Source organism: Symphodus melops (assembly GCF_947650265.1).
Source record: "Symphodus melops genome assembly, chromosome: 18".
Classification (NCBI taxonomy): domain Eukaryota; kingdom Metazoa; phylum Chordata; class Actinopteri; order Labriformes; family Labridae; genus Symphodus; species Symphodus melops.
This window is the reverse complement of record NC_136708.1, coordinates 18,607,675-18,634,005: the sequence shown is the minus strand read 5'-3', so window position 1 is coordinate 18,634,005 and position 26,331 is coordinate 18,607,675. Positions and strand designations below refer to the sequence as shown.

The following is a 26,331-nucleotide window of genomic DNA, read 5'->3' as shown; positions in this document are numbered from 1 at the left end:
TGTCTTGTTTGAAAAAGGTTTTATAAAAAGCACACAGGAAGTAACAACGTTTGGATTCTATCTATTGAGGTTTGTAATTGTTTAATTCGCAGAGCTGCCACACAGCATCACATAATATGCAAACAGCCGTATGATCTTAGAGATTAAGGATGGTTCTGCGTTCATCCTCCAACTTTTACAAAAAGATTGCTACTAACAATATGAAAAGATGTATGCAAAAAAAAAAAAAAAATCTCATTTGAGGAAATCTTCACTGTACACGACTTGATTCCTCTTGTCTCTGTAGGAGCCTTTCGTGCTGTTCTGCACAGCTGAAAAACAAAGGAGACATTTTTTAATCCATATAAGGTTAGTCCTCGCTGTACACACACAAACAGTAAGAGTGCTCATATATACCTAGAGAGGCCCACACAGATTTGCCGGTGGCGGCGTCCAGCATGGGCTGCTTCCTGGCGATGCTGACTTTGATGTGAATATCTCCCACCATGCTCCCGTTCAGCTGAGAGACAAACACAGCGAGGAGGGTTTAAAGTACTTATCTTCTCTGTGTACATGACACACGAAGAAGACTTCAGGTAGTTTTCAATTAAGTCTGGATAAATAATTATTTAAAAAATACTTAATAAAAAATGTCCCCTATGAATTCAAGGGATTTCAAAACTTCTACCCAGAGGACCACGGCATTCAATGTCAAATTCTCGTAAAGCAAAAACACGACATATGCGTGTTAACACATACATTTGTGAGTTCAGGGAGATCGACTCCATGCTCAGAGAAAAAAAAAAGAAGTACTGTTTTATTCCAGTCAAATCTCTCAATGTTTATAAAGTGAAGATGAGAATAGTTGAAAATCATTTCTTGGACAGCCCATTGTTTTGCTTTTTATTTATTCTCATATATAGGTAGATACCAACCTCAGCCACAGCCATGTCTGCAGACTCCATCTTCTCAAAAGTGATGAATGCACAACTAGTGGAACAAAAAGAAAAAAACAAATTACAATACAACTGAAGCAGGAGTAGACAGACTATTAGTTGACACAGTTAGTATGCATTTCTACCAGAGATGTTGGCAGTGTGCACTTTGAGTCGTTCAGTGGTTCCATACTTGCGTGGGTTGTCCATGGAGAGGTCTATGATGTTTCCATGTTGAGAGAAAGCAGAGCGGAGGTTTTCCTCAGCGAGCCCGGAGCCGTACACATAAACTGTGTTCCCTTTCCGCACACCTCTTCGCTCGGGGTAGGAATCTGACCCTGCAAGTGGAAACATTAGAAATGTCCTTTTAGTTATCCAGCCTGCTGTTTGAACAGCCCACACCCATCTACTTCATAACACTGGCTCTGCAGCACTAAAGATGCTGATGTTTTCTTACGTCTGAAGGGTCCATCTCGCTCTCTTTCCCGGTCCCTTTCACGGTCTCTTTCCCTCTCTCTGCTTCGGTCTCTGTCTCTTTCTCGGTCCCTTTCCCGCTCTCTGTCCCTTCCCCCCTCTCTCTCTCTGTCCCGGTCTCTCTCTCTCTCCCTCTCTCGTTCTCTGTCTCGCTCTTTATCCAGCTCAGGATCACGTTCTCGTTCCCGCTCCCGCTCTCGGTCTCTGTCCATTTCGCGGCTGGCTGGCAGGCCACCACTGCCACTGCTCCCTCCATCGTCATCATCTCGATATCGAGCACTCGAGCTGACGAAGCTGGAAAGCCATACAGGGATCGTTCAGATATAACCACACTCATTAACATTGTATTAAACATGTTGACTGGGCTTATTCATCGTACCTCTCATACAGAGGTTTCCTGTGGGCTCTCTTCCCAGACTAGAAGAAGCACAAATATAATTCCATCAAAGAAACGTTTTTTTTTGTTTAAATTCAAGTGAAACACAGACCCATAAAAATATATGATGATGATTTGGGGATCAATTATTTATAACAAGTGAATAAACAACTAGCATGAACGTGTTGCAATTGAATAGAAGAAATCAGTCATCAAAGAAAGATGAACATGTATCTAACGGTATTCAACATCTGATGAATTGATGCGATTGTAAAGAAAATATTGTCTCATCATGTTTTCTATCCACTTTACCTCAGGTATTTCTTCATCTGTAGAGACACTCCTTTGAAACGGTAAGAAAGCCGGCACTGAGCCTTTCTCAGGGTCCTGCAGATGATAAAAAAAAAAAAAAAAAAAAACTGAACTTAAACAAATGCAATCAAACAAAACAAGGCAACAAATGAATGTCAGGAAAAATAGCTCACCTTGAGTTTTATTTCCAGCATTCGAGAGCGTTTAAAGCCAGAGTTTTTGTTCTCTGATTTGATGGCGCTGATGGCTCCAGACTTGATCAGCATCTTCGCTTGCTCTGTCGCCGTTGCGGTGTCAACGACAGGCTGGTCGGACAAAGCTGTTAGAAAGTTAAGTTTACAGTTACCATGACAACGAGGAATTAGCTGAATATATGTTTCGGGATTAGAGAAATAGAAGTGGCGTTATATGCACTTACTCCGCTTTAAGCCACTCTGGTTTGTCTGGCTGGTTGAACTCTGCTTCTTCAAAGCGAGCAGTGCCTTTTTCTGAAAAGAGAGAAATCATGTGAAATACAGAGAGAGACAAAACAAAATGGGACTTATTTTAAGAATCGTCATCAAGTCTAATATAACACTGTTAGAATTTCACATGTCACAATAATGCCCCCACACCACCACCACCACACATCTGTTACATCAACTCTCTTTCCATTTTTAAATCTCAAAATACATCTTTTTAAACACATTCAGTCGGATCATTCCTTTCTGGTCTCATAAATCCACTACATCCTGTAATCTTTTGCTTTGTAAGGTGGCCTTGACATTTTTAAAAGGCACCTTTAAATAAAATGTATCATCATCATTATTATTATTATGTTAACACCATTATTCATCCACTCACTTGTCATCATGTAAACATTGTTCTCCTCAATCTACGCACGCTATCTTTGCTTAAATGCTGTGTATGTGTGAGTATACCTATGATAACATCGTGGTTGTTGTTATAAGAGGTGTTGCAGCCAGTTTTCAATCATTTACCTTTTTCTTTAATTTGGCATATTTCTTTTGTAAAGCTTCTTCCTCCTCCGTCAGCGAACTAGGAAACACGACCATGACAGCAACACCTACAACACAGATAAATCAATCAACAGCTGGTCAAATTAATAAACAGATATTAAGCTTAACATGGAATAACATTTCTCGTGTTTAATTTCAAGTACACTGAAAATACAGTGGTAGCCTCGGTAAGCTAGAAGTCACAAAACACGATTTAATCCTCTCTGAGATCGTTCAGATGTCGCTCATTCATGCGAGATTAACACTAACTAGCCTCTCGACATGAAAAATCACGCACTATCTCTTGCACAATTTGCAATTCATTCACTTACCAAAAAATGTGTGCAGCGAATCTTCTATCGCAACAAAAACACAGGCGCGGAATGATGACGTAGCAGTCGGTTCTGGCGCTTTTTCATAGCATAAACTTAGAGCAAAACAGCATCCCTCCATTAATAAATGTATAACAAATAAAATTGTTTGTGTAGTTTAGCGAAAACAGGGGACATGTTTCTGATTCATTTATTTTTATTTACTTATTTTTACTTATGACGCTTGCTCGCTTGCTTTTTTTTTTGTAGTAGCCACTTCCGCTTGTCAATTTTGTCAACTTCCGAGGCGACAGCAGCAGACAACAATTAGTTGGTGGCAACTTTTTTTTGTTGCTTTTTTCATTTCTGAGCGTTGACATGGACCGAATAAGTAAGTTTTGGCCGATTATTAAATGTAAAGACAGCTTTGGTGTGAGTCGCTGTAGAGACTTCCTGCTTCAATCAGCTGCTGTGATGATGAGGCTAACATTGAGTCATTCTATCTGCAGCCTCATGGCTTATAGAAATGATACTGGACAAATAGAAATATTACTAATGTCTGCAGTTATGTGTTTTTAATTTGACTTCCGGGATGTAACAAGTTGATAATGGCGTTCATGGGGCGTATCTTGTTTCCTTCAGTAATACTGAGCTGCTTGTCGCTTTTAGGCTCTTTATTTCTTTCTTGTTGTTATTTCTGCTCCTCTCTGTGCAGATGTGGCCCCCGCGGGCCCCCTGGACCTGCCCCTGTCCCTACTGGAGATGGGATGCTCGGGCAGGTTTGAGCTTATCACTCATCCTCTGCCTGGTCAGCCTTTACCTCCACAGAGCACGGTCAGTGTGCTGCAGGATGATGATGATAATAATAATAATAATAATAATACCCATGGTCACCTTACATGGGATAAAAGCATCAAATAACACAGAATATTAAAACCAAACATTGACATAGAAAACAAAAAACAAGTGTAGTGCGCATTGATCAGTTAATTCATGTTATTAATGTCATTAATTAAACCAATCAAAGATGATTTGCAGATTTTCTGTAGTAGAAAGTGATCATAGTGGGGAGAAAAAAACAATAATAAACCTTAACATGGGAATCTTACCTTGGATTTAATGGCTGACTATCTGACTGTGTCTGTCCCTCCTCAGCTCCCCCACGGTCTACCTCCCACCAGCCTTAGCCTGGAGAAAGAAGTAGAGAAACAGTTTTTACAGGACCCTGCATGGCTTCCTATACATGACACTGACTTTGCCTTCCAGAAGTTTCTGAAGTATGTTTTTCGTCTAAATAGTGTAATATTGTAAAGAAGTAATTTTAATTGTTAGTGTGTAACTTTGATAAAAACCCTTTGATTATTTTGTTCCTGTTTGGTTTTTGTCTTCACCAGGGTGACTCAGAGAGATGTTAACGCCGACTCTTTACTCAAATGCACTCCGTCTACTCTTCACTCTGGTCTCTCTGTCGTCAGAGATCCAACCACAGGCATGCTGCTGGACTTCACAGAGGTGCATGCCAAACACTGTCCTACACAATTACTTGATATTGTCCTTACTTCAGTGTTGTATGAGGCGGGATGTTACCTCGAGCTGAGTGGCCGATGTCTCCAAAATAAAAGAAGAGTAGAAACTAGGAGTTTAACATCTTTGTGTTCGTATCTGCCTCTAAAATGAGAATATTCAAGGTTTTCCTTTATTTTTCCATGTTTGTGTCTTTGCACCTTCTGTCAGATCAATAAATCTCCACTTTTACTTTGGTAAAATTTATTTATATTTATTAATATATATTTATTGTGAAATAAATCAGCATGCTACCAATAAAAACAGGATACAGTCTGTGCTGTTTTTATGAATAGCTATGCATGTGGCTGTGGCTCAGTGGTAGAGTGGGTCATCTCTCAAGTGGAAGGTTGGTGGTTTAATCCCCAGCTCTTGAGAAAAAGCCCCTGAAGTAAGACAAGCCTGTCTGTATTCACCTGCAGGTGTTACTGGAGAACACCGGCCTGTCAGCAAAGAACTCGCTTTCATTCCAACGACAGCCTGGGCCTCCTTCAGAGAGCCTCAGAGGAAGCAACACCAACTACCCTTTCCTCCCAGGTGAAATAATATACATCACTTGTCTTTGATTGAGATGTTTTCAAGCGTGTTGTTCATCCTTTTTCTAATCATCTTCAAATGTGTGCTCACAGGAGGAATGGAGGAGCTTAGCCTTGAACAAATCAAGAAGAAATCCGAGCTGGAGGAAGACATCGACTTTGAAAATGGTGATTTTTCTATTTTTTAATTTGCAGTGTTCTAAAATGATCTGACTTCTTATTTCAGCTGGTAACAGGCGAATTTGACTTTATTCCTCTTATAGACCTACTCCAAGTCCCACCTGGGTTTAAAGCTGGGATGGACTTCACTGACAAAAGTAAGCTGTCATACCTTCCTGTACAAAAATACATCCTACAGTGTGTATAAGATATGTATCTTACATTTAACTTGATTTTTTTATTTTTGTCTGGAAGATGCCAAGCCAGCAAAAGCAGAGGTCAATCTCATGTCCCTCCTATCCACATTTGATGACATCACTGATCTGCAACCTGAGGATGAGGAGAAAGAGGAAAGTGAAGTCGCCCCCAAACTACCAAGAACAAACAGCCTCGAAGAGCTGGGCATCAAGGTACGGCACTTAGTTTGTTTTAAAGGAGAAGACAGCTTCGAAATGTTCTCCTCTCTCTGAAAGAAAGGTCCGATTTAAACACATGAGTGCATGATGTCCAGCACCGTCTGTGGGGTGTGATTCCCCAGCTAACATTAGCTCCTATTAAGAAAAAGAAACAAACAAAACATCCTCAAGAATTTCATCCTGCTAATAAATGATAGTTGATCTTTTTTCTGTCCTAAATATATAGGATGAATCAGAAAGTGGGGTGTAGTTAATGCTTCTCTTTGTATTGTTTTATGACAGGATTCACAAGTAAACGTGTTTGGAGCATCATTTATTGTATTGAATCCAGTTGTTTTACATCTCTGCTGTTACTCTACCCACAGTGCAACAATCAAAGATACACCGTCATTTGGCTGGTTAATTGAAATAAAACCGTTAACCAGGCGGTCCCCCTTTCTGACAAACTACAGATAAACTTGTATTGTATGTATTATGTATGTACACAAGTAGATTGAATTCAAAGATGATGTTTTTTTCTCAGGCCTGAAATCTGCTTCTCCTTCTTTTGTGTCTTCAGGACGCCGTCTCGTCTTCGTCTCCCTCAGAGAAAGGAAAGGATGAGAAATCTAAATCCAAAGAAAACCCGGAGGAAAATAAAAAGTGGGCGATCCCTGTCAACATTTCTTCCCCCTGTGATGATTTCTATAAACGCATCCCAAACCCGGCTTTCAAGGTTAGTATTCTAACATCATCCAGATAGACTGGAAAGTGTTAAATGCTCCTCCCTCTCTGTCATTAATCATCTCTTTCCGTCATGGCGAAGCATCCTGCAGAACCTGATCTGTGTCTTTCCCCTCCTCCTTGTAGTGGCCGTTTGAGCTGGACACTTTCCAGAAGCAGGCTGTGCTCAGGCTGGAGAACCACGACTCTGTGTTTGTGGCCGCGCACACATCAGCGGGCAAAACTGTGGTGGCTGAGTACGCCATCGCGCTCTCTCAGAAACACATGACAAGGTGAGCGTGTGTAAAGAGACTCAACAGGTTTCCACAAATGAAGAGAGAAGATCGTCTTTGAAGTGTCCAGTTGAATTAATTGTTACGTTAACAAGAGTCAGGCCAATGGCCAATTTTAATCTTCTTCCAGTAAGTTATGGTCATAAAGTAGCAAAAGCAATTTCACATTTATAAAAATAAAATATTCAAAACACAGGAGTTACACTAAGAGAGAAGCACACAGTCAACATCAGTGACACCCAGAATAAATTAGAGGAAATTGAAGAATGCACTTAGTAAACTTTAAAGACTCTGTGTTGGGTTTTTGTTTTTGTAAATAATATTTTGCTCTGTTTTTGTTGTTGTTGTTTTGATAGGACCATCTACACCTCTCCTATTAAAGCCTTGTCCAATCAGAAGTTCAGAGACTTTAAAAACACCTTCAGCGATGTCGGACTCCTGACTGGAGACGTCCAGCTCAGCCCTGAATCTTCATGTCTCATCATGACCACTGAGATCCTCAGGTGCATGAGCCGTGTCAGGGCGGATATTTTGTTCAGCTTTTTTTTTGTTTTAACGGAATCAGACGAGTGAAGGGCTTCTTGCTCTCTTTCAGGTCGATGCTTTACAACGGTTCCGAGGTCATCCGAGACTTAGAGTGGGTGATCTTTGACGAGGTCCATTACATCAACGACGCGGAGGTCAGAAACCGCTCTCTCTACATCTTGATCAAGTGATAGTTCTCTTCTCCTCGTTTACCGTCCTTGTGTGTTTCCTCAGAGAGGCGTGGTGTGGGAGGAGGTTTTGATTATGCTTCCCGATCACGTCAGCATCATTCTCCTGAGCGCCACAGTGCCAAACGCTCTGGAGTTTAGTGAATGGATCGGGTAGGTGAACCATACAGACCCTTTCAACGTCTAACCGTTCATATTTTTTATTTGATAAGCATCTCCTTTTCAGGTAACTGAATGTTGTTATACGAGCTAAACACTTCCTGTATTCTTTTCAAACTAAAATTAGGGCTGCGTCATTAATCCCTAATTTTATCGCAATATGACCCGTAGCCGATCCCAGCAAGCAACAGCGCTAACCACTGCACCTCCATGTAGCCCCAGCTTTGACGAGTTGTTTGTTCTTGTTTCAGGATAATACTCTAATTGATTTATCTTATTTTCTTAACATTCCCCTTTCTTCCTCCAACCTTTATGTTTCCTTAGTCGGATAAAGAAGAGGCATATTTACGTGATCAGCACGATGAAGAGACCTGTGCCTTTGGAGCATTATCTGTACACTGGAAACAGCACCAAGACCCAGAAAGAGATGTTCCTGCTGGTGGATGCTGTGGGCAACTTCCTCACTAAAGGGTGCAGCTTCTTCTCATCTGTAGCTTAGTTAGGCTGCAACTGAAACATCACCGAAATGATCATAAAAGACCTTTGGTTTTACTTTTCAGGTACTACGCAGCTGTCGACGCGAAGAAGGACCGCACCAGCAAACACGCTCAGTCATTTGGAACAAAGAATACGTCTCACAACACCACAGCGAGTCAGGTAAATACTCTTCTTTTTGTTCATTTCTGTTTCAGCACTTTAAGGGACTGTACTGCAAATTTCGCTGTACTGGTACAATGACAATAAAAACAATTCAATTCAATTTATTGATTTCTCGTTTCTGCATTGTTTGTTGTTTATGTTTTTTTGTTTGTTTTTTTGCCCTCCAGGACCGATCGGTGTGGCTCACTCTCCTGCACTTCCTGTCCCAGAGACAGCAGACGCCCGTCGTCGCCTTCACCTTCTCTCGGACGCGCTGCGACGACAACGCCCGCTCACTCGACTCCATGGACTTGACCTCCTCTGTGGAGAAGGCTGAGATCCACTCGTTCTTCCAGAAGAGCATGAGTCGCCTGAGAGGAGGAGACAGACAGCTGCCTCAGGTAAACGGCTCGACCCTCCGATTTTATATTAAGGCGTGATGAGGAATTTTTGTTGAACGATCATCAGTGATGGTACATTTACTCAAGTACAGTTATGTGAAACTAAAGTTGGATTCATTGTCAAACAGTTTGGTCCTCTCAGCTTGGATTCATTTTTCTTTTATCTTTAATAAGCTGAAGAGAGACTGGAAATGTGATTTCTTTCTTAGCATTTTTTTTTTTTGGAATAAAAGTATAGATGCGAGTCTGACTGATGTGAAATTTTTGAGACTGATATCTACTTGATGTCTGATGAAAAACTATTCACTGATTCCAAACGTGGCTGCCAATAAAGGGAACTCTCAGCTTGAATAGAAAAAGACCTTTTTCATGTAGATTATGCATCTGTTTCTGCACCAACATTACCATAAACTGTTACCATGACAGCTGATACCTGCAACAAATAGCTCCATTATAATTCCCATTCTTGTTTTGTATATAGTATTTAAATGATAATGGGGAAAAAAAGTAGTCTAATCTATGTGCACAATTGTAACCTTTATAATATTGACGCTCAAACTTCTGAATGCCTCCTGGTTCAGATCTTGGTCATGAGGGATCTGCTGAAGAGGGGGATAGCAGTCCATCACAGCGGGATCCTGCCCATACTGAAGGAGGTCATCGAGATGCTCTTCTCTCGAGGCCTCGTGAAGGTGAGCCAGACAAAGACACCACGTACCTGCATCTCTGTGAATCGCTGACCTCTGGGTCCCTATACACTGTAGAGAAGCATTGAGTTAAGTTATTTCAAGGTCTAGGTACAAGTATATTTGAAGAATGTTGCGTATGCATCGCACCAAAAACATTAGGCTTGTCTGTACACTGAGCTACGTGAGAATACGTCATCTTTTTCACCTTCAGAAGCCGAATTTTGACGAAGAACTGTTTGTAGGAACGCTGCATCTGTCCCCCCCTGCAATCCTAAAACAATCCCACTGCATGTGTCTCCCAGGTGCTCTTTGCCACGGAGACGTTTGCGATGGGCGTGAACATGCCTGCCCGTACGGTCGTGTTCGACAGCATCAGGAAACACGACGGGACGGGCTTCAGGAATCTGCTGCCAGGTTTGTCTGTACTGTGTGTTTTTGATCATGCTCTTTCATCTCTTTTAAATATCTCTTTCATGTTTTTGAACTGTTTTTTTTTTTTGTTTTTCCAGGTGAGTACATTCAGATGGCGGGCAGAGCAGGCAGGAGAGGCCTGGACGCCACGGGCACCGTCATCATTCTCTGTAAGGCTGGAGTCCACGAGATGGCAGATCTGCACGTCATGATGCTGGTAGGAAAATCCCTCAGAACAGTATATTGATTATGTTTCACCCATCCAAAGAAATGTGTAGCATTAAGTTTGCTTTGGTCGTCTGATTTGTGTTTCGTTGTCTTAATTCGTGTGTGTGTTATTAAGTCCTGTAAGTATCTGTGCCTGATCATGTTTTAGAATACGTCAACGAATCGAAGCAGAAGAAATTCAGACAAACGGAAGTGCAAGAAAACTCTCTAAATCTAAAAGTAAATGGAGAGGCCATAGATGCCTTAATTAGCATTTAATTGCCGTCGTCCTCTTCTCTCTCTCTCTCTCAGGGAAAACCCACCGTCCTTCAGTCCCAGTTCCGACTCACCTACACCATGATCCTGAACCTGCTGCGAGTGGAAGCCCTACGTGTGACTGACATGATGAGGAGGAGCTTCTCTGAATGCCACAGGGACACTCAGGTAACCCACACCTGCAGAACACAACAGGTTTGATGACAAACGCTGCGCCGTACCTGTGATGTCACACGGGTAAAGAACACACAACAGTATGTTCAGTTAATAAAGGATTACACGTAGAACATTAAAGTAAGTTGTTTTCTTTACCGTGAGAGCTTCATTAAACTGTTACTCCTCTTCTCTGTCCATGAAACATGAAGAATGTTTTGTATGTATTTATATTTATAAAATGTGATGTAATTAAAAGTTATGAGCCCCTGTCATCGTCCTCCTGCAGGCCCACGAGAAAACAATCAGCCAGCTGAAACAGTCCTTGTCCACTCTGCCTCCCCTGGACACGGACGGCCAGCTGTCCGACCTGTTGCCTTATTACTACACTGTGACGGAGCTACGAACCACCACTGAAGCCCTCCAGGTTCACACACATACACAACACAAACATGCGTCTATCGATAGAGACGTGTCATGATGCTATACCTACGTCCCTGCTGTGTCTGGTTTTAGCGTGCGATTCTGGAGTCGGTGAACGGGCTCAAAGCTCTGTCTGTAGGTCGGGTCGTTGTGGTCAACAACAAACAGCATCTCAACGCCCTGGGAGTTCTGCTGCAGGTTGGTGTGTGTGACTGGATGTGTTTGTATTTAGTGATTGCAGCACATAAAAATACTAGGAATAACAAAAATACTATGTTATTCTAGTGCAAAAATTAAATATTTGATTGAATGCAGCATATGCTTATTTGTCTGATAAGAGCAATTTTTTTGCAGTTTTTTGTAGAGCCCGACAATTAATTGGCCAGCCAATAATATCGGTCGATATTAGCATATCCAGTGGCTATCGTAATCGGCTAATGTTATCACAGACATGTGTTGATATTACTCTATTTATTAACCAGTCCAATATCGTTACATTTGAACATCATTGTACTACATTCGCAGTTCTAGCTTTTACTAGCAGAGGGCGCTATTTGGATTAAAACAAGCATCATCCCTCTTAAGTGTGGTCAAGCGTTGTTGAATATGTGCAGTTACTTTCCAGTTGAGTGAACATCTTCTCTTCATTTTAAATCTTGTCCACAAGTGTTTTATAACTGCGTATCGATAAATGTGTGTGTTTATATTATCTCTACAGATTAAATGGAAGAGATCTCATCCTTGTTTGTGACAGTTTAGATAAAAAGAAAAGTCCCTTTGTGCTCAGGGTCCTGTCAGTCTGGACACTACACCATGTGAAGTAGACAGGTCACCCGCCTGTCACACAGATAACTCAACACATTCGAGTGGTTTAAAGTAATGACGTGACTGAACACGTGTGAGTTTCAGCACAGAACAGGGAGACAAATACATAAAACCCCTTGTATGTGTTCCTCTCCTTTTCCTCTCAGGTTTCAAACGACGCCGTGAATCGCACCTTCACAGCGCTCATCATCTGTGAGAAAGGCAACGAGGAGGGTGAAGGAAAATGCAACAACGCTTTTCCTCACCTGTTCAACACAGCTCTCTTTATTCCTGAAGGTCGGTCAACGACAAGTGGACAAAAAATTAAATACATGCTTCTTCTTTTTTTTTTTTCCATTGTCCTAAATCTCCCATGAACCCATGAGGCATTCACTGACGTGTAAGAGAAGTGACATTATGTAAGACGTTTCTGTACACTTTGTTTGTTTGGGTCAGGTCCTTGCAGCCACACAGTGCAGAAACTGAAGCTTCAGGACATCTCAGCCATCACTGTGAAAACCCTCAAAGTGATTCCAGACAGGATCATAGATAACTACAACAAGAGGCAGCAGCCCCGATTCAAGTGAGTGTTTAAAACCACTTAGCCTTATATGATGAATGTATTAATAAATAACGGTTGATATTTATGTTATAACCTCACAATCACTTCCAAAACCGGAAGTTGTAACTACTCATAGTGCCGTGCAGCAAAAAACTCTTTATTTAAAAATTTCAAATCAGACCACCAAGCTCGTTAAAATAAAACCCACTAATCCGTCATCATTGCCTTTTTTTTGCCCGGCTCCTCCTCAGACTTGACCCTCCGGGCCAGGCCATCTCCACGGCCACCCAGGAGCTCCTGCGATTAGCCGAGGCCAACCCCAGCGGCATCGCCAGCCTGGACCCCGTGAACGACCTCCAGCTGAAGAGCGTGGACGTGGTGGAGGGCTCCATGAGGCGCCGAAAGCTGCAGGAGAGCCTCAAAGAGTTCAACTGCATCCACTCGCCCACTTTTGCAGAGCAGGTGTGTGTTTGAGCGTGTGTGTCTTACACCCCTGATGTAGTTATTTATAGTTTGAGATCAGGCGAGGCTTTATTACTCTGTTTGCTAATAAATTCTTTTGTGCAGTGATTGCATATTTATGCAGCTAATTAACATCATGCCCTTACACGACACACTTAGTTTGTAATTGGCCCCCTTTTTGAAGCCTCTTCTCATTTGGCCCTTTTGTTTCAGCGTCAGTTTCCTTTCAACCCTCCATCATTCCTCCCTCTAGTTTCACTATAATAACATCAAACTCCCGCTTCAAGATTTAGCATCCGTGCTGCATATCCCGTCTCCCTGGCAGCCTCGGCGAGGAGATAAGATGCGAGAATCTGGAGCTGACTGTTTCTATAATTACACGTATAGGCTCGTAGCCGCAGCTCATCACTGTCTCACAGGCGCAGCGTGTCATTTGAGCCATCTCATGCACACACTCACACACACACACACACACACACACACTCTGATTACAAGCTCTTGGTAGCAGTGTCACTGTCCTCCATTCATCACTGTACATTCTTTCACTTCTTTGTAGTGTGTAGTTTTTTATAAAGTGAAGGTTAGTGTAGTGATGCTGTGTGTGTGTGTGTGTGTGTGTGTGTGTGTGTGTGTGTGTGTGTGTGTGTGTGTGTGTGTGTGTGTGTGTGTGTGTGTGTGTGTGTGTGTGTGTGTGTGTGTGTGTGTGTGTGTGTGTGTGTGTGTGTGTGTGTGTGTGTGTGTGTGTGTGTGTGTGTGTGTGTGTGTGTGTGTGTGTGTGTGTGTGTGTGTGTGTGTGTGTGTGTGTGTGTGTGTGTGTGTGTGTGTGTGTGTGTGTGTGTGTGTGTGTGTGTGTGTGTGTGTGTGTGTGTGTGTGTGTGTGTGTGTGTGTGTGTGTGTGTGTGTGTGTGTGTGTGTGTGTGTGTGTGTGTGTGTGTGTGTGTGTGTGTGTGTGTGTGTGTGTGTGTGTGTGTGTGTGTGTGTGTGTGTGTGTGTGTGTGTCAGTTTGCTCGGGTTCAAGACAGGATGAGTGTGCAGGAGGAGTTGGACAGGCTGCTGTTCCTGGTGTCCGATCAGTCTCTGTCCCTGCTGCCTGAATACCACCAGAGGATCAAGGTCAGGATTCGAACCTTTGAGTGTTTTGTTTTGTTTTTGGGTTTTTTTGGCATGATGTCAGTTTGAGTCTGTAACCTGTGTGATGTGAAACGTTAAACACTCTGAAGGGTCAGAAGACATTTATCGTTAACATTCTCATTTTAGCTTGTCCCCTAATCAACATCAGAAATAATTCCGATAAAAATAAGAGATCCCAGGTGAGGCTTCAAAAATCAATTTCTTTCATTGGATCACTTTTATTCTAGACGAATAAAGGCAGTGCCTTTTAGAGGGTTAAATTGGTCTCTTAAAAGTCATTTAGGAAGTGGTCATCCAGAAATTTTTAATTGTTGTGAAAGGCTTCTGTCTGGACTTTTTAAATAATGATGAAATTAATACTGAAGTCTCCTTGTGACCTGCGACACTATACCAGACCATCAATAAGACAAGTGATTATTTCTATATAGTCATTTTTAATGTCTGAAACTGCTGCCGCTGGGTCGGTGTCAGTCAAATTGGTTCACAAGTTGCACCAAAAGCCATTTTTTACTTCATCCAAGTTCACATCGAGGGAAATATTTGACAAAAAAACAACTTGCACATGAACAGTTCAACACAATCAAGGTCAATACGATGTCCACTAGGGGGTGCCAAAACCACCAGAAACTGGAAGCCCCTCATTAGAGCTGTCTGAAGCTTCAACAGCATTTATAAATAGCGTCCCAGTTCATCAGTGTTGCTACCAAAGTGCCTCTGTAAAATAAAACTATGGTGATGGAACTTTATTTTTGTTATAGATTTTTTTATTTTTTTTTATTGAAGGTGTGAATTTTAACTGATGGTTTAATTTTGTAGTTTCCATCAACATGTCATTTTTAAGAGAATTAGAATAGAAATGTAACTGAGTTCAGTTATGACTCATCTGTTCTTCCTTACGGGGCTTCTTCAGGTTCTGCAGTCCCTCCAGTATGTCGACAGCGGCGGTGCGGTGCAGCTGAAAGGCCGGGTCGCTTGTCAGATCAGCAGCCATGAGCTGCTGCTTACCGAGCTGCTGTTCGAGAACGTCCTGAGTCCTCTCGCTCCAGAGGAGAGCGCCGCCCTGCTGTCCTGCTTGGTCTTCACACAGAAAACGCAGGTGGAGCCGCACATCACCAACACACTACAGGAGGTAAGGAGACGCCGCTTCAGCTTCATGGTAACTACATTATTTAAAGTGACAGTCGCTGTGTGTGTGTGTGTGTGTGCTGACATACTGTACAGACACCCCCATGGATGACTCACACACATAAGAACACATTAGATTACATTTTATTCGTGCAGATTTTATGCGTAACACTGCAGCCCTGCAGAAAGGACAGCAGGGCCACGTCACCTGACTCAGCCTTGTCCCTCACTCACTTATTCATTCGCTCATGTCTTCAGCTCTGTCCAATAGACCTTTGATGTGCGTGTGTGTGTGCGTGTGTGTGTGTGTGTGTGTGTGTGTGTGTGTGTGTGTGTGTGTGCGCGTGTGTGTGTGGTGTGTGAGAGAGTCTTGAACTGCCCTTGATACATGAAAGTGCTTTACGAGCGCCTAAATTAGTCATGACCCGAGCTCTGCAGACCTGCGAGAGCACAGCAGACAGTTTGTTGAACAGATTTGCTGAACATAAATGACAAGGTCATTCTGTTAACACTAAGAGGGAGGTAAGTGATGCATTTAAGGGCAGCGTGTAAACTTAAAATCTTTCAAGCTTTACTTTCTCGTTCCAATCTCTCCATATCTGTCTCTCTTCATATCTTGTCGTCCTTTGTTTCTTTCAGGGTATCGATCGGGTGCTGTCAGTGGCCAAGCGTATCGGAGAGCTGCAGAGGGAATGTGAGATACCTCAGACAGCGGAGGAGTTTGTCGGCCAGTTTAAGTTTGGCCTGACAGAGGTTGTGTACTGCTGGGCCAGAGGCATGGTGAGGTTTAACTCTCTGCTGTTCAACTTTGATTTTGACTTGCATTTTAAAGTAAGAGATAATAAAAAAATGTCTCAGATTTGCCAATCTAAAACAGATGTTTTTGTATTTTGTTCTTGCTTGAGGCTCTGATGTTTTGGGTTGCAGAAGCATGATTTGTCATGTTCTTTCTTCTAAATATCTTGAAATCCATCAGCTTATCTTTCCCCCCCTTGGGAAGTCCTGACTCACACAGTATCCTTATTTGTGATGCTGCCTGATGTCCCAAATCTTGATTCTAGGCTAGTTTTGCATATTTGTCTTTCCGTCTTTTGTTGCATTCCCTTCCTCTCATGTCTCGTTTCAACTCCTTGCAGCCATTCGCAGAGATTGCCATGCTGACAGACGTCCAGGAGGGCACAGTGGTTCGCTGCATCCAGCGCCTGGATGAGGTGCTGAAGGAGGTGCGTCAGGCAGCCCGAATCGTAGGGGACTCTGTCCTGGGGAGCAAAATGGAGAAGGCGTCCCTGGCTATCCGCAGGGACATCGTCTTCACCGCCTCCCTCTACACCCACTGAGAGACTATAGGAGAGACGCCTGCAGCCGAAGTGTTTGTCTGAGTGAGAAAAGATGGGGGAGGTTAAGTGATGGTGTAATGAACACATAAGTGCTGTATGTGCCTATAAAACATGTTGATGTTTACATGAAGATCACTGGAAATGAAGAAGGGAATGGTTTTAATCCACAGACCAAAGTACAGACAACATGAAAGCTGGATTGTAATTTATTGTACAGTAATAAAATGTGTATTAAAAAAAAAACTACAGTACATTTTTTTTCCCCTGATACATGTAGAAATGTAAGAATACTGGTTGCCTGCATCTTCTTTGACATTCTGAGGACAAACTCTTCATAGGAAATCTGACAGAGAAATAATTTAAGGACACCATACAGGAGAGGAAAAAAAACTGATGAAATATTCACGCATGGATGGACAGAAATCCACCTTTTTCCTTCTTTTGTTTAGCTGTGTAGACAGTAAGAGGATGTTCCAGCACAGTGCATGTGTATTTCTATTAGTCCGGGCTGTCGCTTTAAGACAACGATAGCTTTGTGTCTGATTAATTCAATGTACGGCGACGCGTTAGTGGAGAAACCTTATTAGACTCGCAGCCACGCAGAGAGAGAGAGAGGAGAAGCACCAGCAGCCCTGCGCGCTGGAGGACAATTAGGTTTATTTGAAAGTTACCATTGAATCGGGGGCGTTTTGGTTTCAAGATGAAGACATCTTGAGGACGGGTTTGGAGTAAATAAAAAAAAGTCTGCATCAAAGTGCACAAGATAGGAGCGGGTTTTTTTTTTTTATCACAGTACTTCCGATCAGAGGAGGAGGACAGTAGATCGGGAGGCATGTCGTCGGAAAAACACGGTAAGGGGCTTTTTTCTCAAAGCGCGCATCATTGTGAAGCTTAGTTTTGCCACTTCCGACTGAGATATCAGAATTTCTTCCAAATATCTTTAATCTGCGGTGACACACCAGGATTTCGATTTTTTATTTTTGTCCGCGTCATCTGCATCTCCATCCGCTGTTGATCTGCACACACACCGTAGGATGATGCACCGCTGTGTGGGTGCAGCTTAAGGGGGGTGTGGGGGGGTACAAAGCCCCCCATTTAGGGCCCCACATTATAACAGACGGTTTTGTGTGAGACTGTGTTGTTACAGCTTTATCTAAAGTCGCCTGTTTGTCTTTATTTCTGAATTAAATGCCTTCAAACTACCCCCAGTCACGTGACGTATATCCTATCTAAGGTCAACTTTATGGTCAACTTTATGATGGCCTATTGCTAGTTTTCCTTTTCTGTCTATGTGTCATAATTAACATCGCACTGGCCTATACGTGGGGCCTGTACATCTCCCCTCACTGTAGACATGAGTGTGGGTGTCCTCTGCGCGTGCACGCCTTCACTCGCGCGTGTCTTACAGCCTTAATTAATAATCATCGTCTCCTGCTGCGCTTACATTTCAGCACCACAGTGTTTTGGGGTTTTTCTCTTTAATTCCGTAACGATGGTTAAGGGAGAAATGTTGATGACGCATCTTTAAGGTGCATAAACGCGTTAAGGTCATTAATGAGACAAATGAAGTTGCTAAAGACATAATGTAAAGGGCACTGTGAGCTGCACAAAGCCTGTCGAGCTAAAACTGTGATGTGGCTGCAAGAATAACTGAACCAGTCTTATTGCGTTTTTATGAACATAAAACATTGCTTTCATTGTCATAGGTAGGTGTAAAGCACTACATAGGGACAGATTTCGTCTGTGTAAATATGCTGATTTTGAAAAAGGCCTAGGCTACTTAAGAGTCAGCTGTCTGGAAAAAATTTTATTTAACACTTTATTAACCTATCTCTATGTAAATGTGCTAAAATAAGCTACATTTCATCCGGGGTCCTTAGGCAGGTAGTCCTACTTATCAAACATTAAATAATTTGAGCAATTACATTACAGTCACAGAAATGCTCGATCAGTTTGCATACACAATGGACACATCCATTACAATACAAAAAGCAGATCCATTTACAATGTGATACAGTTTGGGGTTCCCAATGTCAATCAATCAATATGTATGTATAGAGCGAATTGACAACAAATGTTCTGTGTAGACATACAGCAGGTCGAGGCTTACTCTTTGTTACATTATTTACAAAGACCAAAAATTGATCCACCATGATCCACAGCATTATGAGCAACATTTAACAAAGTTACAGCTGCCTGGAAAAAAAAACTGCCTTCAAGAGGCGGAAACCTGGAGCAGAACCAGACTGATGTTGAACAGCCATCAGATAGAAACAGAAAACAACAGAGTAACACAGTAAATGTATAGCTACAATGCCAGTTATAATGTTTCAGTATGTGTTTTATTAGCAGGAAAAACAATACATGGAATGATCATTCGAAAATAAACAACCGTTTAATCAAATGTTAATTATAGAAGTTAAAGTGGAGCAGCTCTCTTAGATTCGCTTGACTCAATAGCTCTTTCTGACCCATCCAGACTTGCAGTAAATAAGGTACCACAGCACATAACCTTTTTTTGGTTGTCTCAATGTCGTTTTTGTTCCATGTATATCAAAAAATGTTGTTAATAGCCATGTTTCAGACATTTTGCTGTCTTGTGTTAAAGATTCTCACACCCTCCAGAATTTAGATTCCTCGCACATTAAATTAAGAAACCCACAAGTCTTGCTTCTCTGATGTTTGTCAAACTGTTTGTCACATCATGACCTTTTTAAGGTGTCCCATCCCTCTCGCTCGCTCCTCTTTCTCTCCTCCTTCTGTCTCCGGTCCACTTCCTGCCTGTGACTGAGTTTGGGGTCTGTTACGTAAAGCCTGGTCCCCGAGCACAAGTCGTCATCCCTCATCACTCACTCGGCTTCCTCCTCTCACCCCACCTCCCTCCCTCCCTCCCTCCCTCCCTCTCTTTCTCCTCCTCCTCCTTCTCCGCCTTCTCTCCCTCATCATGTCCCTGTCAAAATACATCAACACACCTCGACCACCTACCTGCTGTGAAAACATGACAACCCATCAGTCCATTTTTTTGTTAACAAACACAAGGAGAGCAGAAGTGTGAGCATGAAATATGAAGATGTCCAAACAAGATTGATGTGTTCAGTGGATGAAGAATTACTCAGACTTTTCATTTGAGTAAGAGTAATCCCACCATCATTTAAAACATAAATGAAAACATTCACTACAATTTAATAATCCTAAATTAGATATCCTATAAGGACTGGTAACATAGAAAGTTGTCTTTTACTGAACTGTGTTTAAGTTAGAGTGTTAAAGGTCATTGGAAAATGTGTGAGCAGCAAAGTTTCTAATGATTGAAGGTTTTCAACCCAGGGGTCGTGCTCATGCCCTTTCAAAGAGTCACAAGGTAAATCTAAGGCTCCTGCGATTATTAATATTTTGTTAAAAATCGTTGCTTGGAATATCAAATTCAAAGGCCTTATTCCATAGTGTTGTTCCACACTTAAACATGCTGTGGATTACATGGTAGCCATTAGGCTCAGTGGTAGTTTGGGTGGTCTCCTCTTCATCTTCAGCTCCTGCACAGGTACAATATTAACCCCAAGTTGTTCCTGCTGCTTCATCAACAAGGTGTGATTGGTATGAATGGGATTAGTCCTTTACATAGCAGCCTCTGCCATTAAAAATACAACACAAATAAAAAAAAACACTGTGGCGTTTTCTTAAATGTGCTTCATTGTAAAGCGTGGTCATACTTTTTTTTTTTTTTTAACCCATTTTTTAAGATTGTGTGTGAAGCGGTGTGCAGTGGCTTCTGTTCCCTGCTGGAACTGCTGGTGTTACTGTAGCCAAACAAATTAAAGAACCGATGACGACAGAAGAAGAAACGTCTGTACGTGCACAATCCCAAAGAAAACAGAAACAAGTTTGTTGTTTAGGCGGAGAGACTCTCACATACATTGTACCTCTTATCACCCTTAAGTGAGAAAAATGGAGATCTCCATTATCACAGTAAACTACGAGAAGCCAAATTGAGTGCTTTTGGTTTTTGAGTGTTGAATGTTTGAGTGTGGGTATTTTCAGCTGGGGATGTTTGATGCGTGATGGTTTTAAACCTTTGGGTGTTGAACACAGGCATCAGGTTCATAAAACACAGAACTACCTAACACTCGAGTGATCATTTAGCAGAGGCGGATTTCAGTTAATGTCGAAGGTTAATGCTCGCTAACTATGACATGGACGGCAAAGCATTTTGTTTCTCACCATTCAATGACCAGCTGAAAACAATATTTTATGACAACAATTAGTCTGTCTCCTAATCTGATTATTAGTTTGATGAATCAGACTTTTGAAGCTACTCGCGCAGGTGCTATATTCGCTACTGTTGTCTCATAAGGGGTTTGGCATTCCTCCAGTCTTAAACAGTGATCCATTTGCCACTTTAATCTATCAAAAAATCATAATAATTATTAAGTGATGAAAATGTATTTTCACTTAGATTTCATGGATGCTTCATTAAACACTTAACCATGATATCATACACGAAAATGTACAAGTTCAAAACACATATCCAGAGGTTATAAAACCTGTACAAAAACAAAAAAAACCATCAAATGAAGTTCTCCGTCTCTGAAATGCCACATTTCTGAACCTCTAATTTGATCTTTTTGAAGGAGACAGGGAGAGAAAGGTCTTGGTTCTCATGGTGAAAATGTCAATCTCTCTCTTCATTAGCACACAGGCAGCAGGAGGTTTTTCTCTCATTTGAAGTCTTGGTGAAAAGATGTGGTTTGTTTAATTGTTTTTCGCTTTTCCATCAGGGAAATAAGCGCATTTAACACACGGGCGAGATGTAGTCCAACAGTGTTGAGTTAGATAACGTGCCCTCACTCTTACGTTCTTCCTCTGCTTTTTCTATTTGTGCTTTCTTCCTACATGTTCTTTTTTTTTTTTTTCAAATCTGTCCTTCCTCTTCTTTTTCTTCCTTTTTATTTTCTCTCAGGTCTTGAGGAGTCCGGCCGTCAGACCATGCAGCCTCCTCCGTACCTCCCCGGCCCACAAGACCCCAACGTCCCCCAACATCAACAACACCCCCAACACCCCACCATGCAGCCAGCGCCGGGCACCCAACCCAACTACCCTCCTCCTCCGCCTCCTCCAGGACAGGAGGGATACCTCCAAGAAACTCAGTTCCACTGTGGCCCGATGGGACCTCAGGGAGCTCCCCAGGGCTACACGGTCCAGACGCAGGGACCTGGGGGCACCATGCCTCACCCGCCTGTAGGATATCTCCACCCTGGTTACCCTCTGCAGCTGCAGCCCTGCACAGCCTACGTACCCGTCTACCCCATGGCATCGGTGAGTCAGAGACAAATAAAGATTTCACTGGGCTGACATCAGTCTGCGGCAGGATTACACCAGACTTTATTTGATTTATTGTGTTATATTTCTACCTCAGATCACAGATCTGAGAGTTCTGTCGTTGTCTCGTCTTCACACTTACAGATTTGAGGGATATAATACTTACAGTTCAACGATGCTTCCTTACACTTTATCAGGATGTTTCTTGGAAAGATGTATGTTATTTGATGTGAACTTAAAGAATGGTTACAGGCATAGTTGGTATCCCGGATTATTTCTTTTAAAGAAGCGCTTCTTTGTAATCTACTGCATGTTGATTTGACGGGATTGATGACTTTCACACCTGATGAAACTGGTTTGTGTAGTGTTGTTTACTTTTTCATCGACAGATTTAAGCATAACAAATTCAACATCAAATAAAATGAAATGTCAAATCAAGTTTCACATATTTTACTCAATTGCTAATTTTCTTCTATACATTTTGATTAAAAATATTGTATGTCAGAGCATGAAGCGATTAGACCAAAGATGCATTGCTTCATAGTTTTCTGTCATGTAGCAGGAACTAGCAGGAACTTTATTTGTACAACAGATTTAACAAAGAGTGTAATGCAAAGCAGTTTACATTTGCTTATTGACATTTTGAGTTTGGCTCCTGAATTGACAGAGAGAAGTTTTTTTTTTGTTTTTTTTTCTTTTCAGTCGATCAGAGATCTCAAACCAAATGCCTTAAAAATCTGAGGGGTTGTGAAGGAAAGAGGAAAAAAACAATAGAGCTAAACAGGATAGCATTTTTGGACTTTCAAGGTACTTTTTCCTCTCCAAGACACTTAACAGGTCACATTTTTCAACAACTGGTCCTAAAGATCATTGTTTATCAGCAATTTGTTCATCTTATTTGTTCACAACTTTTCTACAAAGTTATAGTTTTGAATCTTTAGCTGTGTATGTTTACATATAGGAGGATGAAGCTAAACACGTAACACAGAAGTTAACCAGAGGTTGTGACATCAGGCCCCAAAATGTGACTGTGAGTCATTGGAAAACTGTCTGAAAAGTGTCCCTTTTTTTTATGCTGCCTACTTTTACAGCCGAATTAAAAATAAGTGTTATCCAAGAACAAATCTTCACAGCAGCATGCTCACCTCGCCAGCTCCAATCACGCAAAGAACTGTTCGGTTTTTCCTGCCAATTATAATACTGCCCTCCTTCTTGTATGGTGTTCCCTTGTTCTTGTGCATTCAGTGAGAGGATAGTCCTTTGTAAGCTGCTTTAGAAACCAGTTGTTCTCACTTACTGTCCTCTTCTCTCCCTTCACTCAGGGTCAGCCATACATGCCCGCCGCGGGAGGCCACCCAGGGATTCCACCGGGCCAGATTCATCCCATGCAAATGCCTCCCAGCATCACCCTGATGGATCGCCGGCCGCCTCACGACTACCTGCCCATCGCCGTGCTCACCACCGTCTGCTGCTTCTGGCCCACAGGCATCATCGCCATCATCAAAGCTGTGCAGGTTAATGACACGTCAAGAAATCTTTTGATCTTTGAGCCCCATTTACATAATGTCGCCTTCACTACCGACTTTGTGGTGTAAATGAAGCCTAATGTTACTTCACCCATCATTTCATCTTTAGAAATGTTCTCGCCTTTTAGAAGGAAATTCCAGCATGCAGTCACTTTTTATATCACTGTTTTTGGTTTTAGATCCTGATGGAGTGGTCATTCTTGTATAGATTTGTGTATGGATGGCAAGGACATTTTGCGCAGACATTTTCCCTGGAGATGAAAATGACTTACCTTTTCTCCAGCGCCACCATGAGCCCAACATTTTTGTAAAAATGGGAAATTACCACCAAATTATGATAAACACATCCCATTCGTATCACAATGAAACATCAAAAGAGATTCTACTTTACAGCCCATCCTTACTCTAAAGAGTTTATAGGCAGCAGTTATACTGGTCTGTCCAGACACGTCATAAACATGACACTGTAGGTACTGACACTTCTGAACCCTTTCCTCTATCTTTCTTTATTATTTGACTTTGTTGTCAGGTTACGTGAAACGGTCACACAAACAGGTCTTTCACTAAGCAGCTCAGCTTTTTGTTACCTTGTGAAAACAAATTGTCAATGTCTTTTAATTTAAAAAGCTCACTCATTCAGTGATCACAGAAAACTTCCACTGCAGACGTCCGATTCATTCTACACATTTAGAGATTAATGAGCTTGCACCGTGTATTGTTGAACTGTGCTGACATTTCAACTCCACTTCTTTATACGACCTCTGCATAGAAAATCATAAGCTGCTCTTTTACAAGCCCTATAAATGTGCTTTTTATTTAACACACAAGTGAAGTTGAGCGTGATGCCAGACATGTAAAGGTTCAGTCGAGAGGCTCTCGTGCCTGTTTTCTGAAGCTGTAATATCAGATTGCGCTTACCAACATGCTCACAACATACCACATTACGTAACTGCACCATTGTCGCTGCAACGGGATGGAATGGATTTTTTCCTCTGGGCTCGCTCAGCTGGCTTTGAGCTGAGTTGAGCTGACAAGGCATGGACCCACTGGTCTGAGCTTTGTGTGTTGTGTGTTAATGCTTTGCGGAGTGGCCTCTTTCTGCACATTGAGTCTGTGCTGCAGTGAAATCGATCCATTCATGGTGTTTTAGACTCTCCCCTGCTCCCACTCGTGCATCTTCTTGTTACATAACGTCTAATTTTCTCCTCTCTCTCTCTCTCTCTCTCTCTCCCACACCGTTCCCCTCTCTCCTGCATCACTTAGGTGCGCACGGCGATAGCCAGAGGGGACATGGTGACGGCGGAAATAGCCTCCCGCGAGGCACGCAACTTCTCCTTTATCAGCCTGGCTGTCGGCATCGCCTCCATCGTGCTCTGCACCATACTCACCGTGGTTGTCATCATTGCCTCGCAGCACCATGACGACGAATGGGAGCCGTAACTCCATGCCATTGTCAGAAAGACGGGAAATCATGGCATATATTAGCTAGCCAACTACTCTGGATCGTTTTGAGGATATACCGTAGGAGCATTGAAAATGCAACACAAACTGCTAAGGCATTTCCTGCCCTATGTGTACAACTACACACACAGCTCTGAATTAACCTGCTGTCATTCAACACACACCAACAACCAAAACCAAACAATCACAGCTTATGATGAAATACAAATAGCTGTTTAATGAGGCCCAGCATTTCCCTGAGCACTCAAACATGAGCTGCAAGAAGGATACAATGCTCCACGCATTAACAATTAATTTGATGCAGAATTATTCGATTTGATTATTTCGCCAGATAAGAGGACATCTGTTTCAACAAAATCTACCACATGGGCCCCCACAGATGTATTTTGTGAGTAGTTAAATGCACATTTGGTCTAAAAAGTATACACTCTTTCTTTCTTCTTTAAAAATTTTTTTTTTAAAAAGTGCCATGCTGAAAGAAAAGTGTTGATCAGGTGTTATTGTTGTTTTCCCGGGACAAAAGGCAAAATGATTTTAAATGTTAGAGGCGCTGATCAATACACATTTTTACACACCAAATCGAGACTGGATGGACGAAGCATCTAATGTAACCAAACAGAGTATTTATTTGAGATTGGATGTTTGTGAATTATATGTTTTTTCATTTATTTAAACTCTTATTTATTAATTTATTTAAAATGTACCCATGCACTGACGTTGTCGGCTATAATTTACAGTATATCAATCATTTTTGCAGCTATCTGACACTTTGCAATTGGCTTAAATTTGATATCTAAAGATGTTGATTTTGCACTTTGTAGTAACCACATGAGATGATGCAGCTGCTTATATTCGTAGTTCTTATATAGTGCATGCTTAATATGAATTTAAGATATTGGGCGTCTGGTGCAAACATAGCTTGGCTCCCATCTGTTGGTGGGAATATTTCCTTAAATATGTCAAAAAAAATGTTGTGTGAAATAGTATTTTTCAAAATGTAAAAAACAGCTGCAGTAATAACAAGAATATCAAAGAAACAATTTAGACGATAAGTATTTGAATTTAATATTTGCAAATATTGTTTTTCTGCAAGTATTTTCAAAGTAGTGTATTGGCCTATTTTGTGTTGCACATCTTTTAGCTATTTACTCAATCAGATACTGTATTATGAAACTTTCGTTCAACTAATGGGGTATCATTACCCTGCATGTGATCCCTCAGTTTGTTTCCATTTGTCTTAAATATCAAGGCTGCGTGAAGGCTCAGAGCCATTTCACTATTCTATACTCAGAGAGTCAGACGGGTTTCACTTCATGAGTTTCCATGATGTAGCGTAGCTCTGAGCAGTAAGTGTCCTGCTGTTTGTATGAGCCGCAGCATGACTATTATTTGGTGTTGCTGGGGTTACGGGAGAACAGAAAATGAATGTTTCCAATAGGTAGAGAGAAAGAGAGAGAGAGAGAGAGAGAGAGAGAGAGAGAG

At 41.8% G+C, this 26,331-nt stretch overlaps 3 protein-coding genes across 3 annotated transcripts; 2 read left to right on the top strand and 1 right to left on the bottom strand.

Annotated features, from left to right (window-relative positions):
* Positions 1-45: 45 nt before the first annotated feature.
* Positions 46-3,630, bottom strand: nelfe (negative elongation factor complex member E). Its single transcript, XM_079368264.1, has 11 exons — positions 3,407-3,630; positions 3,057-3,142; positions 2,495-2,564; positions 2,250-2,395; positions 2,077-2,151; positions 1,768-1,805; positions 1,372-1,682; positions 1,108-1,252; positions 915-969; positions 397-499; positions 46-311 (listed from the first exon to the last, which is right to left on the bottom strand). Exons 1-11 carry the CDS (start codon positions 3,525-3,527, stop codon positions 235-237), a joined length of 1,227 nt encoding a protein of 408 aa, XP_079224390.1. The 5' UTR covers positions 3,528-3,630; the 3' UTR covers positions 46-234.
* A 29-nt stretch (positions 3,631-3,659) lies between these two features.
* On the top strand, positions 3,660-16,789 carry skic2 (SKI2 subunit of superkiller complex). Its single transcript, XM_079368263.1, has 29 exons — positions 3,660-3,776; positions 4,101-4,219; positions 4,541-4,662; positions 4,780-4,897; positions 5,371-5,485; positions 5,578-5,652; positions 5,748-5,801; positions 5,899-6,053; positions 6,619-6,774; positions 6,909-7,054; positions 7,411-7,557; positions 7,650-7,734; positions 7,814-7,920; positions 8,251-8,397; positions 8,487-8,583; positions 8,754-8,966; positions 9,548-9,658; positions 9,958-10,069; positions 10,165-10,283; positions 10,586-10,717; positions 10,992-11,129; positions 11,219-11,323; positions 12,097-12,226; positions 12,386-12,512; positions 12,743-12,953; positions 13,956-14,066; positions 14,995-15,213; positions 15,849-15,989; positions 16,346-16,789. The coding sequence occupies exons 1-29, from the start codon at positions 3,764-3,766 to the stop codon at positions 16,544-16,546; spliced, it is 3,726 nt and encodes a 1,241-aa protein (XP_079224389.1). The 5' UTR covers positions 3,660-3,763; the 3' UTR covers positions 16,547-16,789.
* A 163-nt stretch (positions 16,790-16,952) lies between these two features.
* Positions 16,953-26,328, top strand: prrt1 (proline-rich transmembrane protein 1). The gene is made up of 4 exons (XM_079367959.1): positions 16,953-17,397; positions 21,504-21,859; positions 23,185-23,376; positions 24,652-26,328. Exons 1-4 carry the CDS (start codon positions 17,379-17,381, stop codon positions 24,826-24,828), a joined length of 744 nt encoding a protein of 247 aa, XP_079224085.1. The 5' UTR covers positions 16,953-17,378; the 3' UTR covers positions 24,829-26,328.
* The last annotated feature ends 3 nt before the right edge of the window (positions 26,329-26,331 follow it).